General features: G+C 38.8%; 1 protein-coding gene across 5 annotated transcripts in view; it reads left to right on the plus strand.

The window, feature by feature from the left end:
• col13a1 (collagen, type XIII, alpha 1) overlaps positions 1 to 17,437 on the plus strand; it is a 129,985-nt gene that overhangs the window by 99,999 nt on the left and 12,549 nt on the right. For 4 of the 5 annotated variants that reach the window (XM_053333459.1, XM_053333462.1, XM_053333460.1 and 1 more), the window contains exons 17-30: positions 3,679 to 3,705; positions 12,326 to 12,412; positions 12,542 to 12,568; positions 13,200 to 13,235; positions 13,340 to 13,396; positions 13,491 to 13,514; positions 13,603 to 13,656; positions 14,033 to 14,077; positions 14,288 to 14,422; positions 15,729 to 15,800; positions 15,974 to 16,015; positions 16,133 to 16,183; positions 16,802 to 16,828; positions 16,919 to 17,005. In XM_053333459.1, the coding sequence (XP_053189434.1) occupies positions 3,679 to 3,705; positions 12,326 to 12,412; positions 12,542 to 12,568; positions 13,200 to 13,235; positions 13,340 to 13,396; positions 13,491 to 13,514; positions 13,603 to 13,656; positions 14,033 to 14,077; positions 14,288 to 14,422; positions 15,729 to 15,800; positions 15,974 to 16,015; positions 16,133 to 16,183; positions 16,802 to 16,828; positions 16,919 to 17,005 (771 nt within the window). The remainder of the gene's footprint in view (positions 1 to 3,678; positions 3,706 to 12,325; positions 12,413 to 12,541; positions 12,569 to 13,199; positions 13,236 to 13,339; positions 13,397 to 13,490; positions 13,515 to 13,602; positions 13,657 to 14,032; positions 14,078 to 14,287; positions 14,423 to 15,728; positions 15,801 to 15,973; positions 16,016 to 16,132; positions 16,184 to 16,801; positions 16,829 to 16,918; positions 17,006 to 17,437) is intronic. The other variant, XM_053333463.1, reaches the window with a different exon arrangement.

Raw genomic sequence — 17,437 nt, forward strand, 5'->3', positions numbered from 1 at the left:
AAAAATTAATCGTTTTCAAATATTTCACATTTTTTGCACAGGCAGCTTGAGAAAAAGTTTCAGGCTTAAAATCTTTTATTTAGGGTGTTTGTATTTCTTTCAATTGTCAAAATGGGTCAAATTTGACCCGGACAGTATGTAACACTCACATACCACACTGGGACTCCAACTCTTCATACTGACTGTGAAGTGACCCGATCCTAATGCAAATACTATGTAAGAAATAGAAGACAAAATCATCAGTCCAGGCAGATGATAACATTAACATTACATGAACTAATACTATGGACGCATGAAGCAGCCTGATAATCACATTGAACTGGCATTTTGTTTCACATCATTCATTCAGCCTGGTTAGTTATTTTTAGTTTTGGTTGCCCTAACTAGTGAGTAGCAAATGAATGATCCATCCCACCATCATCATTCTCAGTTGACATGATAGCTGCAGGTGGGTTTACTTGGAGCAGCAAACAGTTTTTAATGATGATCCAAGATCTCATGCGAGCTTGTTGAATATTTGTGGCTATTTTTATTTTTATGGCTGTGTCAGAAATCACTCCCTGTGGTTTATATTCACTGTCCCCTCATTTAGTTTAAGTATCTGAATTCTAAGTGTGAAATTTATACTCTATATAATAACCTCAAGTATTACCACAATGGAAAAACAGATCTTGTCCATGTCAGTCATTGGACACTAAACCTGTCAGTGATGATGCTGTATGATTATTTATAAGTCTGAATTTACTGATCACTGTATTCTATATAAACAGTAGGAACTGAGTGAATGAGGGAGTCATTTTAGACAAGATCTAATATTCTCCAGCTGTGGTAAACATCTGTGAGCACAAGCTGGCAACACAAAGAGGGTATTTTTTGCTAAAAAGAGTCCATTTTGGAAGATGTGCACTTAATTTGTGTAACTCAAACTGCTGAAGCCTCATTATGGATTCAAATCAACTAGTTTAACATAGAACAAGGACCTCTTGACCCCCATCTTAATAATGTTGTCTGGCCCTTCCTATCAGATTCATTGTTTCATTCTATATTAAATGGTTAAAAGGTATCATATGAACCTTTGGGAGTTGTTTAGAACTGGTATTAAAATACTGAGAACCTGTCCTCACAAAATGTAGATAGCATCTGCTGCCACATTTATGGTTTTGACATTCATTCAATGGAAAGTGATTGCTGGGTTATTGCACAATACTCTGTTTAATAGTGAATAAACAGGGATGTATGCACACACGCACACACACACACAAACACACACACACACACACACACACACTGACATCCACATAAATGCACACTGTCAGCTTAAAGGATCTAACCCTGGCTTTGAAGCTTTTTTTCGGGGGGGGGGGGGGGGGCAAGGTGATCACTACACTCTCCACGTGCTTGTCCTTCTCCACTTTCCATGGCTTAGCTGACTTCCTCTGGAGGACACACACATGCAGGCTTATACAACTGTTGTATATTAATCCAAGTCATTATACAGCACTAGAGACTAGAATGTTTTAGGGGTATTATAGATGACAAACATAAATATGCCAGAAAATGTGAAAAGGGAGATGGAAGAAATCAAAACTATAAACAGGACAAAAGCCAAAATAAGAAGGAAAAAAACAGTAAAGATTCAGTTTTAAAAGAAGTGAGCTGTTGGCTGAAGGACATAAAATGAGATGTGATAAGAGCAGAGTTTGCAGGCTGTGAAAACCAAAACAAGAGTTAAAAAGAGATTTAAAACTGTAGTCCCATTGGTGATCTCAGCACTATAGTACTCTGTGATTCAGTCACATAGACTTCACTGCACAAACCTTAAGGGAAAAATCTAAACATAATGTTTGACCTAGTTTCCAGGAGTGGGTTGTCCACTTTCTGTTAGAAATTATTCAATATTTGGGATGAGACCAATGTTTAAAGTCCAACTGAAATGATGAATTAGTTATCTCTGTTCATTTTCTAAAATAATGTCAATGTGTATAAATATACTGTTAAAAGGAAGAAAAAAGGTCTTTAGGGAAAAATCAGAAATGCTCCTTTTCTTTCTTTCTTGCTGTCTGTTTTTGATTGACAGCAGCAGGCAGGCTGTGAGCAAGCAGGGCAACAAGAGACAAACAGACTGGTGCTGTAGCTACTGTACAATATGTGTCATGGTCAGACACTGTGATGTTAGCAGTGGTATTGAAGAGTAAAATAAGGGCCACACCAGCATCTGACCAGACTGAAGGGACATTTGCAGATACATGTACAGTTTAATGTGCTTCAGCTAAGCAGCTAACTAGCTATCTAGTCTGCAAACTGACATTTCACACATTTGAAAATGTATTCAGAGTGTGTTATTCAGAGTCAGTGGCTCTTTTGTTGTGCAGCAGTCTGCTGTCTTGATGCTGGTCAGTATGTGTGTTCACTGTCACTACTGCTTTATGTACATTTGGCGGTTTAGTTCTTGTTCTACATAGACTGAAGTGTACTTGAACTGGAGCTGTAATGCAATGTTTATATGCAAAACTAGGGAGTGGCATGAAACCAAAAAATATAAAATATCAATTTCTATCGTTTCTATTTCATTTCAGCATGCAGATATCAATCGATCAGTCGATCAATCTTTATTTAAATAGCACCAAATCGCAACAAAAGTCATATATATATATATATATATATATACATATATATATATATATATATCAGATATGTATAGATAGGAGAAAAAACTGCTTTTCACTTTCAGTTGAACTTTAAATCCTATATTACCACTAAATTACAGAATTGCTGATGTCACAAAAGGGGCTAAGGAAACTGCAGAGCTGGTGACAATCCTCTGTGGTTTTGTTATTCCAAGAGCAACACCCTCACAGAGTTATTTGAGTCATTGTTCATATTTTAAAAAATGATTAGTGGACCTTTAAAGATACAAAATGCCATTTGGCACGATGAACATGAACCATCAAACTTGATGAAATGTATGAAATGCATTACTTTCACACATGTTCATAACTCTTATTCATCCGCTTCCACTAAACTCCACTGTGCTGAAGCAAAACATCTCAGCCATCTGGGCAACATCAAGCAGTTTGGCTGCTTCTGTTACAACAGCAAAACCACTGTATATATCTATAACACAAATCTGCAAAAGTGATTTTTGCCTGAAGACATATATAAAATCTCAGATTTAGGTTGAACTGTAAAGGTCACACTGAAACACAGCATCCTTCTGCAGTTTATACTGATGCTTTTCTGAGGGTAAGGCTGCTGGAAGAACCTTTTCATTGTGAGCTTCTGTTCACATTACTGCCTTGTAAACTTAAGCCATTCTTCCATCTCGTTTTGTTTCCCATGAAATCATCCCAGAATCCCATTTCTGTTTTAAGCCATGAGCTTTATGAGTGCATCAGGCTTCTGAGCTGAAGGTTATTTGGAGGACAGAGGAGAGGCTTTGCCGGCATGGTTATCTGGCATCATGGTGGGACTTTTTTCCAGAGGCTGCAGAAAATGGATTAGATAACTTCTGAAATGAAATGCAAACTGCTCCTTGAATTTGCATGCTCACTTTGAGAAGGCTTGAACACAGTACTTACTGTTAATTATGGTCGATAGAGAAGGTCTTGTGCTCCATCTAGTGGACTGTTGTGATAGTTGTCAGTTCTTACATCTTAAGTGTTTGTCTTTGCTTCACAGGGATTCAAGGGAGATCTAGGAATCAAGGTAAGATATTTTTTTTTTTTAAGTTTAGGAACTGTTGTTGATGAAGGTTTCAGAACAGTCTCTATGTTCTATTCAGGGCCATAGCCAGGATTTTAGAAATATGGGTGTTATCAATCTAAGTGCCCCCATGCACCGTCCACACCAGCACAACCAAATTTGAGCACATACCAATCTTTTTTTTTCTTTTTTTTTTGACAATTAAAAAGAATCCCACAACAACATAATCACATAGACTTTTCAATTGCATTTATCTTGGTTGGTGGAGTTTGCTCAGTTGTCTTAATCTTATTTTATTTTTCTTTATTCTTGAGTTATAGATCAGTGGTATGAAAGCTAATCCCAAAAGTGTAAAGACCTTTGAGGATCGTGATCTTGGACATGATCATTTGGCAAAGGTCCACCTACTATTTTTTGAGGAGCTTTCTGCACATTGTCTAAAGTCTGTTTTGAAGACTTGTTTTGTCAAACTCCCATTTCGGAAGTCCTAATAAAACTTCCATGCTTCATTACTATAACTGTCAAGCTAACATGGACAAGAAATCATAAAACAGCAAGTTTTACAACTTGCATACTTGCATATCAACAAATCCATCTCCATGATTACTGAGCAAACTCTGGTAATGATCTGGACCTTAAGTTGGAATTGCTTTGTCAAATTTTGATGACCCTTAAAAAAAGTCTGACTGGGGGTTATAGATGGTCAGCTACACTTGAAGATATTTAATCCCACTGATTTCAAGACAAAGCTGCTGAGCACATGACCTCGGTATCCTCAGTGGTAGCTTAAGCCCTGGGTCTGGATGAGAAATCAGCTCTCTCCTGCTTCAGTCCAGGCACCAACATGATAGAAGGCCCCTGATATCATCTCTAAAGATTTAGATCTCCCTTCTGTCAGGTCCACGTCAAGAAGGAGCACTCCCTTTTCCCCTGAGCCTTTGCTTGCCTTTTGATTTTCCCCTGGTTGAAAGGGTGTGTCTGCTTTTACTGCCCCGCTGCTTCTCTGAGCTGCTGTTTCCATCAACTCTGTAGGGAGATGAAGGAAAGAGGGGTTTCCCAGGAGAGAGAGGAGAGAAGGTAGAGTGAAAGTCTAGCATGGAGTTGTGTGTGTGTGGCATGTCGAGGTTTATTTATGCATGATGAGATCACAGACATGACTGCTGGAGTCTGGATGATTGAAACTTGGTTTAATTTATCTCTTAGTGGAAAGGCACCTCTAACATTTGTATTTTATTAGAGGAGCACCTGTCTCTTTGAACACAAATGACCATACCCTATATATTTAAACATATGTGAGAACATGGATTATTATTATTTTGGTTTGGTAGTATGAGTCAATATTAGGGTCATTAAATGTGGTTTTACATTTGGTTGTGCTGTTTCAGAGGCTCCACCTGACAAGAATGAGCACTGAGTACTTGTATTTTGGAACTTTTTTCCCTTGACAGTGTATGGGGTATGTGTGGGTGTGCTTGTGGTTGGTTTGGTTCCTATTTATCTAATATAAACCTTTATGTAGCAGCTGGGATGTCAATGGAGCGCCTCAATGGCTTTTTATTTTCTAAATGTTACCGGGCCCTCCAATTCATTGATCACATAAAGTCCTTATTTGTCAAATGTTTCATACCTGGGGAAACAGCCATAAACTGTTCTTCAATGAAGAGCAGGCCTTATTGAATTCCTGAACAAATCAGAGATGTCTGATTTGGAGGTCTGGAACGAAGCTAAGCAGTCTGCCCAAGCTCTCCACAACAGTGACAGTATCTTTTGTGGACTTTAATTTGTTCTCCTTCTCTGATGGACTCCATCACCTCAGGAGTCCCATCTGACCTGCAACCACATCAGCTCTCCTGTTGCCTCGGTAGCATGGCAGTAGCAGCGGCAGCCCTGTGTGTGTGTGTGTGTGTTTTCCTCATTAAGCCCCACAGATGTACAAATGGGGGGAGGAGGAAGAAGTCATAAGAGGAAAAAACTTCAAGGAAAGTGCATATTCGTTGGTATCCACAGGAAACAGTGATCTGGAAAGCCTTTTATTGTTTAATAAAGAGAAAGTGCTTTTGCAGAATAATCCTTCAATGTAAGGGTATGGTTGCCGAAGGAATTGATGCTTTCATTAACCCAGGGGAGATCTGTTCTATATATAATATCAGAGAGCTGGCAACTGCTGCCGTGTGCCAGAGAGAAGTAAAGTGAGCCAGGTGGAGGGTTTTTTTGGTATAAGTAGTAGTCATTAGTATCTACGTGGTGCCGACCACAGATCATGACATTTCTATAGACTCAACCACTTCAGTTCCAAAGCTCCCATCATGCAACAGTCTAGCCATGAAGGAAGCAGCCACAACTACCATCTCAGGACCCAGTCCCGTCTGCCACAGTGGTGAAATACTCTCCAATACTCCACTGATCTAATAAGCTCTGTCTTTGAAAGCGGCTTTGATTTTACTTTGTCTGTGGGAACTGAGAATGGCGACAGGGGATGACAAAGAGAAAGTGGATTTCATGCCAACAGTCACACTTCTTTGACTGAATGAAAATGCATCTCTGGGAAAGCAATGAGCTACAAAGATGAAACATTATACATAGATGTGAAGAGAGCAATTAAGTTATATTATTCTCAGGCACACTGACAATTACATTGAGTTTTGTTTATCCATCTTAGAACTTAGTCCAAGATACCAAGTATCAATGCTTAATTCAAATATTCATGGTACTTAGAGGATGACTCCCTGAGCTATTTCCCTTGTGTGAGCTTTCCTCTTCTCCCATTCTCTGGCCCAAATGTCAACTTTACACACAGGATATTGCATAATCCAGAAAGTAGAATTCCATGGAATTTACTTTGCACATTCATGGTCCTAAGAGATCTGAGGGTATAAATGACAAATTAAGAATGATAAATCCAAATTGTAATAAATTGGCACAAATTATCAATAGATAAACCCCTAAACCTGCCTGACTTTTGACGCACCATTTTTATATGGATGATTTAGAAGATATGAGCTAAAGGTTAATGGTTGGCATCAAAGACAGGAAGGCAGGTCATGAATTGACAATTTCCAATTTCACAAATAGATTTTAGACTAGTCTGTAGTGTTATGTCTTCACTTTGCTCAATTGTAAGTTAGACTGTCACAAAATAAGTAATGTCTTATTGTAAGCTTAAAATGTCAGCCACCAACCCCCAAGACTAACTCTGAACTAAGAGCCAAGTTCCATGCTAACAATCAGTAACACCTGCTGACTAGTGCTACCAAATAACAAAAAATAGGAAAATGGCTCATAACTTGTGGTTGGTAACAACGTTGTGGATAGAGCAAGTTAGGCAAAGCATTGAGCCTTGCAACATTAATAAATGTATTGGGTATGTATTGTCAATGGAGCTGAATGGTATTGAATGGTATGACATTCAGCTAATTGTACAGTATACACTTAATGAGGTAACAATAAATGGGAAAATAAGTCCAAACATATTTATTGAATTAGAACAGTTTGTTCTAACATACCACAAGAGATAAAACCCTCCCTATGACCCCTCACTTCCCAAACAAAGAAGAGTTGAATCTCACTCAGTTTTCCCTCTTGGTTCCCTTGTAGTCAAGATAGTGGCAAAGCTAAAAAAAACAGGGATTTCTTTGCCTAACTATAATGGATCATAACATATCGAGTATGGAATTAATCTACAAATGCTCCAGTTCAAGATAAGACCATACTTTTATGGACGTCAGTTTTAGAGTCATAATAAAGGCCAAAATGCGGCCTGCAACTCTTTATCCTTAGCTGATTGCCAGAGATTACTTTTAGAGCTGTTGTTGATCACTTGCAACCCCTACATGCTGGTTAAGATGAGTGTGTAATATACATTATAAAATAGGTGCGTACACACACGCGACCACATAGACACATATGACCAAACACAAATATTACTGTGGAGTGTCTGTTAAAGGGAATAGTGAATGAGTTAACTACCTTTTAAAACAGGTCTAAAAACAAATAGCAGATTATTGAATGGTTTACAGGGGTACAGGCAGGGAGCTTCAGTTACAGATAGGACAGCAAGCAGTGGCTTGAACAGCAAGAATACAACACTGATGATCTGGCCAAGAACAATGACAAGGAGTAGGTGGACCTGATAAGGGGATTCAGAGGAAGTATGCAGGATGGTGTGAAGGTCAGGTAATGCAGGATAACCAATAAACTGAGTTCTGGAAGGACAGAAGTTGTGACTGGCAGATGGGCAGAAAGACAAAAGATGTTAACAGGTTGTGAATTGGTCTCTGTGACATTTACAGCCTTTTCTAGAAGCTCTCTGGCTGAAATACATTACTTGTTGTACTTCACATCTGCACATTTTTGTCAAATCTATCTATCTATCCTATTTTGCCTGTTTCTTACAATAACCACATCATGCGTTCCTACATTCATTAGAAACTGTGAGTACTTAACTTAATAAGTAACAGTGCTGTGTGAGGGACTGGATGTGCTGGTAATCCATTCTGTGTACTGGCATAAGAAGCACTTCCTCTCAGAGTATTAAAGCCCTTAAGACACTATGGCTGACACAAATGTTCTTGTATGCTGAACACATATTCTTTGCCTGACCCCTACCAGTCGGTTACAGGTGCTTCTCAACAAGAGCCCATGTGGGATTCATATATTTTACTATCAATATTTTCTGTAAAATAGATCTTTTCTATAACATTTGGTGTCAGAGACACTGGAGGACTGATTAAGTGATCTTAATTTCGTAATAGCTTTTTATCAGTCTAAGACTAATCCTGTCCATCTGTTGCCAGGCATAGTATTTCACTGTTTATGGTACACATGGAAAGCGTACTTGTACTTGTAAGTCACTACGGAAACCCTGGCAGTGTGTGCCTCAGTCTCCATGTCCTTTCTCTGAAATTGACTGTGACATGATGAGTTGGCTGCTGCACAAACAGAATGAAAACAAGTGATCCTGCAGTATCATTGGAGGATGATTACAGTTCCTTTAAATGCAAGAGTGACTGATTGGTTCCACCTTATCCCTCCTTGTCCTCTTCCTCTGAAGTGGAAAGCCTGTGGCTGCATGGCTTCAATGAAGGGATTAGTGTATTGATAAATCATGGCATGGCATGCCAGTGTGACAGATCTATGCAGGGCTACACCCACTGGATGTCATACACTGAGAGAGATGTTAAAATAGAATCACAGCACAAGAAGGACAAACCTTTGAAGCGACCAAAGGAATGCTAAAAGCTGACTGGAGCAGCTACAGATGAAAGGGAGAATCAGTTTCCTGTTTGGGGCAGCTGGTTGTTGGGGAGGATCATTAATTAACTTTTCAGTGCAAATAGACCCATCAGCAATCAGGTCCTCCTGAGGGTAGCAGGGATATTGCAGACCCAGCAATGCTTTCATCTGTTCACAAACTCACATAGACTTTTGGATACTATATCTGCTGTGGTCCCTTCCATCTCCACCTTCCATCTGACATGTGAAGTACAGCCCTAATGACAACATTAGGTTTCAATAATCTGAAAATGTGGGATTGGAAAATAGCATCAGAAAAAATAAGAAAATAACAGAATAAATTTGAATTTTCATATTTTCTCAATAATTGTTGGGACACACTATACTTTAGTGCTGTTCACGAAAAGTTGTCAGAAGGCAAAGGAGCCAGTACTAGCTAGTGTTGGGCAAAACATAAACACTTACTAATGAATATTGCTTACTGAAAGGTACTTACTTTACTTACTGACATTTGCCTACACTAGATGTTTCTTCACTTCTTATACCCAGCCATCAACTCTGTCTAAGGTGCCTTAAAACAACTTGATAGATTAATGTTTAGCCTCAGTTATTGCATTAAGTCCCATCCTGCCATCAGTCATGTGCATGCTAAAATAACAAAATAACAAATTAGACAAAATAACTCTGCAACCCTGACTTCTGGGAGAATTCTCTTTATGTACCCATAATGTTTTGGCACTAGGCCTTCATCTCAGTGATTTACAGCAATCATGGGTTAACCAGGTCAAAGCTGTATGGTAATGTGGATAATCCATTATCCAACAAATAATGATCTATGGTGCATAGTGCTTCCAGGAAACAGCCACAGCCTCGACCCTGACAAAATCTCTCATTTTTCTCTCCCATCTTGGCATCTAGTGCTCTCTAGTGGCCTAAAGGGGACACAACACTTTCTCAGGAACCCAAAAAATCCCCCAAAATTTGAATGTTTGATACATGAGAATGAATCAGCAAAAGATTTGTCCTTTCCTGGCAGTAACTAGGAATGCTGTATGTCAAGGGTAAAGTTTAGTCAACAGAATTCAGTTGAAGCATGCAAACTATTCACAGTTTTGTGTTTCTTAAATAAGTCTTTGTTAGGCACTATTTTGAAGAATGTTGTGGAACATGTTCTTTTTTGCATGTTGCATGCATCCTGACCCTAACCCTAACCCTATTTTCTGTTTGAAACTATGAGAAATCATGTTCACGCCCACAGTGGACAGCACACATTCCGCGGGGACAAACAGTGTTGTGGGAACTCCCTATACCAGCCAGCTATATGTGTGCTGTGTGGTCACAGTTGCGACTGTACATCACCTTTAAATCATCTACTCATTAATCTGAGGAAGAGAGCATGAACACAGATTAATTAAATGACTCAAGTGTGTTTTCATTTCTATTTTTAACAACCAATTTCAGTGGGCTCATCATGTTAATCTTTCCCAGTTTCCAGTTTCACTTTATATGTTTTGAATACTTGCTCTGTAGATGTGTATGCATATACTTTTCCACATCATAAATTTGCAGGAAAACAAACTGTACATCCTCTTTTCATGTTTTCTCCTTCCTTTTCTTTTCTTGCTTCACTTCCTCGCTCTTCTCTTCCTTCTCGTCAACTTTGATGGTTGTGCCATCTTGGCCATCGTAGGGAGAACCAGGTTTCCTGGGCACTCCTGGGTTAAAGGTAAAGTCACTGCTCAGCAGTGCATGCAACTGTTATTACTCTCTTAATCCCAGATTAAGCAGGTCACAACTGTTTTTCTTCCACTACAAAAGGGCCAGGCTGGCACACCTGGTATCCCTGGCATCCCTGGAAAGAGGGGCTACAGGGTAGGCCTGGCATGAAATGAGCATCCCAATTGTCTGGTTGTGCTTCTGTCAGTCAGTCATTTTCGTCTAGTAACTGGATGTCTGTAAAGTCAGATATTCATCATATCATTGTCTTTGTGACTGACCAAAGCTTCAAATTAGCTATAACATTGTATCTCTAACTCTCTGAGCTGTTAGCTTGCTCAGTTGGCATTTGTTAGAGTGCTCTGGTCCTTATAATGGATGGTATAATTATCCAGCCTTAATGAATTGGGCTGTCTAACTCATTGATGTTGTCCAGTACAAGCATTATCACACCATTTGTAATTTCTAACAATATTCATACATGCATTCATTCTGGATCCAAGATGAATAAATTGCCAAAAAACAATTCTTGGGTTTGCCGTGATCTGTGGGAATGTAATGCAGACACTAAAGTCTACTTCCTTTCTCCAAAGCTTTCAACTGCATCTCACAAACTACATCAGCAGATTGAGTTTGTTCAGTTGTCATGGAGATGGCTCAGACATCATCACGTGTCTAATGGTGTCCAGTGATGTTGTTTACACAGAGAACAGCACCAGTAATAGGACCACTGGGAGCATTACATCAGTGAAACACCAAGGAGCCTAGACTAGAGACTGAATAACACTAGGAACACACACACTATCTGATACCAAAACCACTATCATCAACCGGCTTCACCTCAAACATCAGAGACCATCTTTAAATAGAGAAAGTGTTAATCATCCCCCTCCATATAATCATTGTATTCAACACCTGACCAAAATTCCATACTCAGGTCAGATGACGGCACCTAAGTGATCTCTGTGTCAACTGGACAAACGTTATTTAGTGATGAAGATTATTAGTCATTAATGAAAGTTAATTAAAAAAAAATAGTAAGTGGACCTTGAGTTATATGTTTTTTAAGTCAAACTACTTTTTCAGAGGTCAAAATGAATTCATGTTCTACTCACATTTTGTCTGCTGTTTGATGTAGATTTTTTGTTACCATGTAACAATGTGGTATGACTCATTGTGTTTTGCAAATATATCGTACCAGTCAAAAGTTTGGACACACTTTCTCATTCTAAGAAAAGTGTGTCTAAACTTACTGGAACTGTTAATATAAGGCTCCTATTAGACATGTTTTTAAAATGGTAACCCTACATATTTTATCTATTCATCTAATTATTCAGTGTGTTTTATCAGTAAATATTTAAAGGCAGTAAATTAATCATTTTTTTATTTTCTATACTTTCAAAATGTTTTTCAGATATGTTTGTGATGAAACTTGAGAAAATGTAGTTATAAGGAATACTGACACAAAAATATCACTGTTCAGTATCCAGTAAAAAGTAACACTATAATTGGTTATACCGGTTATCAAATCAGCTGGGTGGGTATTAATCAACTACTGCTGTTGCTCTTGTCTTATTAATAGTCATTTGTACTAAAGTTATCTTATATAATATGTCAGCAATTTAAAGTAAATTGTACTTCATACAGTTTAGAGTTTGTTGTGTATGTACTGCAGGGAGATAAGGGAGAGCCCAGCATCACAGCCCAGGGAATTAAAGGAGAACCAGGATCACCAGGACTTCCAGGCCAAATGGGATCCAAGGTGAAGGGAGATAGTTTGTTAATGAATCAATATCTACACAAACAGCAATGACTCCATCACAAATTATTAAGTGAGACTTCCACAATTGCTTCTGCTCCTGTAAGTCACTGTATGGTATTTCTCTTACAGGGTGATAAAGGCGACCAGGGATACAAGGTAGGATAGGAGAGCATTATGGAAGGGCTTAATGAGAACATTTTAATAAGAAGTTGACTTGCCAAATACTAACACAAGGGGTACATCCGAAGTCTCTTATTTGATATTTCCTCACTCTTCAATCCTCGCTTGAACCAAAGTTGTTCTAGTCCATCTAGTCTTTTATTTCTGCTCCAAGGAGCAAGGAGGGATCTCTTAGGAACTATGAATGAGGAGACACAAGAGCAGCCTCTCCAGTAATCTTTTCTGGATGACACAACCCTTTACTTATTGATTAGCTGCTGCAGCTGATCAGACTGATCTGACATATCACAACATCACTGCCATTTCATTCCAAAGTGGTGACAGTTTACAGATTGAGCTCAAGTATATCACTCCAAGGTTTTATATATCATTGGTTTTCTGATTCGCCATCTAGTAAGAAATCTGTTGTAGACGTCTCATGTCTCTAAAAACAGATTGACTTGTTTCCTTTCTCTCTGTCCTTGTGTCTCTTCATGCACCGATGGTGGGAATAAATAAGATGCATGGTAAAGACATAAGTGAGGTCAATGTGGATGCAATTTAAGAGACCTGGGATGCACCCCAGTATTTACAGAGTCTAAGTGTTATACCTCCATTTGTCCTCTAGGGGGAATCAGGCCCTGAAGGCCCAGCTGGACCAAGAGTAAGTCATGACAACATGTTGACATATAGTACATAAAATGTCCAATTTATAATCATTGTGTTATATGATAATGAGGTTTAAAAATTGTCTATTTTATCTTAAAGGGTCCTGCAGGACCAACTGGGGAGCCAGGAAAGGCTGAAATCCTCAATAATGAAAATGTATGGCATTCTTATTTGGATACACTTCTTTTAGATGTAGAAAAACTCAAGAATACAATCAAGAATTATTTTAACATTTCATATTTCTCCACAGGATATTCGTAACATACCACTGATGGTGAGTACTGCCAATGTTTCATTATGATATGGACAAACACAATCATTTATTAAATCTTGTTAACTGATATGAACTCTTGTCCTTCTAGGGCCCGCCTGGAGTACCTGGACCTCCAGGCGCCCCTGGGCTCACCGGTGCCAAGGTAGTAGACATTTGACACACAGTTGAGTTATATTGTATTTTAGAGATGAGTCACTTTTTGTTTATGTTTGTGTTCATTTTTTCTGTGCTCCATGGCCAGATAAGATTTGTTAGGTGCCCAGGGGCAAATGTTGGCTGTAGGGCCCCTATTGACCCTTCACCTCCCACCCTTTTCATATTGTGTCATGTACACTGTGTTTCCAAGTTCTACAGATTACACATTACACACTTTTATTTTTGTGCAAATTCCAACAAATTTGTAATTAATTTATTGATTAGAAACTGAGATACAGTAACCTGGGGCCCCTGATGGTCTGGGGTCCTGGGGCAGTTGTCTTCTTTGCCCAGTTGGTAATTCAGCCTTGATGTTTGCTCAGGGTGAGGTTGGCCTACCAGGTGCTCCAGGACTGGATGGAGAGAAGGTAAGACTTTCTTATTGGCACCCCAGAATATTACATTTTATTCTTTCAGTTAATGTTTATGTAATAGAACACATTGTGACGGATAATGACGGATCTCCTTGTACGATTGAATGCAAAAATATATATGTCTTTACAGTTTCAAAGTTCTCTGTTATTCAGGTTACAGTAAGTGAAACAACCATAGCAAATTTTGAAATCTCTTGTTTTCAGGGCCCCAGAGGGAAGCCTGGAGAGCCTGGTCCCGTAGGCCCAGCCGGTCCTGAAGGTCCCAGAGGGGAGGGTGGTGTTGTGGGCTTCCCAGGACCCAAGGGAGACAAGGGAGACATGGGCCCATCTGGATCACCTGTAAGTGACTGTATTAACTACACACCACATCACATCAAACCACTGCCTGAGTTCCCTGACCAAAGTCTGAGTCCCACATCTGTCATTATCCAGAGGCTTGGTTTTTCCAGCTGCCCTCTTATTATCTAATTAGAGACTCGCTAGCTTGGAAGACACCCCAGACATGACACTGAGTTTAACTTTTAACTTTAATTCTCTGTGGTAATTTTGGACCAAATGTGTCCCCATACAAAGGCCTGTTTTATGAGTAGCTTGGAGAGCCCAACAGTACAAATGGTTGGTACTGTATATCTGTATGCAACATAATAACAATTTCATAAAGAGATATTTATTCTTAACTTTTGCTAATACATATTTTGTTTGTTGTGTTTGAATGGGGTGTGTGCATCTGTGACTGAAACATTTCTTTAGAGTTAAGAAGAGGAATGTTGGGTCATTATAATTCAGGAAACAGGATTCACACAAAGCCACACTGCTGGGTGACAATGTGCATTTGAGACTTCTATGTCAGCAATTGTAAAATAAAAACTACCGCACGGTACATTTATAAAGATGTTGAAACAGATCACATTTAGCAAATGCTTTTGTTTTTACCTGTATTGGAAAATGAATTAAATAGCCAGTCAAGGAATAGCCAGTCCCATGATGCACTTGCACATTGCAGTGCCCAGGTAACATTTGCAGACCACTTTATACTATACTATACTATACTATACTATACTACACGAAGATGGATAGAGTGTTACTCCACACACACTGAATCTGGCAAACTCCCAAAAGGTATAGGTGTTCATTGTTACATATCTAGCAATCTCCTAATTCTGTGAGCCGACTACCTCTCATTTTTTAAGGGTTAGGTGAAGGTGAACAGATGACTGGATGCTGTTGGACAAATCATTTCCACAGTTTGGATACAATGAATTAATGAACTTCCACACGAGTAAAACTCATCCTCGTCATCATTGAGTGTGGCTTCATTTGCTTAATATGAGCTGTTTCAACAACCTTAAAATGTAATATCAGGACATTTTTAGTTTTCTCACAGCTGACATAAAAGCAAATATAAATATATATATATTTTAAAAAGCTACTTTGGGTTTTTTTTCCACTTCAAATACAAAAACAAAAAAAGCCATTGTACACTGGCCTGATTCTGATCAAGGCTTTGGTAATTTTGGTAATAAAAACAAACCTTACTCGCTTGTCTTTTCTGCTTTGATTCTAATTTGAAGATCAACTCATCAGTCCCTGAATTGAATCATTCTGCCATTATCGTGATGTCTATCTCCCCTTCCTTGTTCTGTAGGGTTTAGATGGCCCTACGGGTGAAAAGGGGGCTACAGGAGCCCCTGGCTCTATTGGATTACCAGGCACAATGGTACGCAATGGTGCCTCTCACACTGCAGTGTCTGAATTGGCCAAGGGGGTGGCCGGGGGGGGGGGGGGGGGGGGGGTGAAATGGTGTTGGTTTATCTTTCATTCACTTTAGAGTTTGTTGTTTTATCATCAACTTTGTGTCCTCACATGTCTTTGCCACCATTTTTTTTACAGGGTCCCAAAGGTGAGGCTGGAGACAGAGGGAGGTCAGAAATGGTAAGTTTGTGACTTAGCACTTCATTCTAAGTGTTTAATATGTTATAATTCAGTATTATGAGCAGAGTATTTATTGAATTTAACCTGTGGCTTTGGTTTGTGTGTGTCTGTATTTAGATCTATGGTCCTTCAGGACCCCCAGGACCTCCAGGACCAGTCGGCCCAGCGGTGAGTCAAAATATGCCCATTAACCCCTTCATCTAAAGGGTTGCTCATTCTTAATACATACAATGATGCAACCAAATGGTACTCAGTAAAAATATTGATAACTGCACCCAAGGTTTTAAATTTAGGTGATATAAAGACTGACTGAATTTCCATTATGTAATTCATTTTTTGGAGAATCATTAGAATTACCATCTTTCCTTTTCAAAAGTTTAGTTTCTATTGGTAATCCAAGGGAGCTGAGAAGCACCTGACATGCTCTTGTCGGACGTGTTCATTGATCAAAAATCCTAATTTTCCCCAGTTGAACTAAAAGTAATTCCAAATGCTTCATAATGTGTTAAATTGTGGATAATGTCCAGGCTACACCAAGTACAGTATAGTGTAATATCAATCTTTAAATAATTTTCAACACCTCACAGTAATTTAAGCTGTTTAATATGGACAAATTAGAAAGTCCAATTATTCATTTATTAGGCTTTACAGTCCCACTAACACAAATGGATAACGCATTAAAATAAAATGGGATGTGTACTGTTGGTCTACAGTGGTGAGCAATGGCAACAACTGAGAATCACTTTTGTCAATTGTCCGACTGTGTTTTTTTGTTTTTCCATTTAGGGATCGCAAGGACTTTCAGGGCCTAAGGTGAGATATTATTTCCATAAAATATCACTTTTAATAAATCTACCTCTGGTTATATATAGTCTATATATAGTCTCTTACCTTGTCTCTTAGGGGGAGCCAGGCATAGGCATCAGGGGCGAGAAGGGAGCGTCAGGTCAGAAGGGTGATAAAGGAGATAGAGGCCATCTTGGACTCCCTGTAAGTACACACAACTTCCTGTCTTTTCAAAACTTTCACAAATCTCTCTCTCCCTTTCAGGTAGATTAAGTTTTAAACTCAATCTTGATCATTGCATGGTTTAAATGGCTGCTTCAGTACCAAAATATTAGCATTACATCTGACATTAAAACCATATTGCTTTAATCCTATTTAGAAATGTGTTACTGACTGATGTGTCATGGCTGAAGAGTTACTCTTATATTGTCATAATCGTGTTGAAATGTTGCATGGGGGTTAATTGTGTCAAATGAAGTAAATAACATTACAAATCTAGACATTAATTAATGTAGGTTTTCAATCAGTGTTATTAAAATAACATTTGGGCTGTTTTATAATAGGATGCTTTTAAACTTGTCAAAATGGTGTCTATCACTTTGGGTTTCTGTCTTCTATCCTTTATTTACACCCTTA

Source organism: Scomber japonicus, chromosome 14, assembly GCF_027409825.1.
Source record: "Scomber japonicus isolate fScoJap1 chromosome 14, fScoJap1.pri, whole genome shotgun sequence".
Classification (NCBI taxonomy): Eukaryota; Metazoa; Chordata; class Actinopteri; order Scombriformes; family Scombridae; genus Scomber; species Scomber japonicus.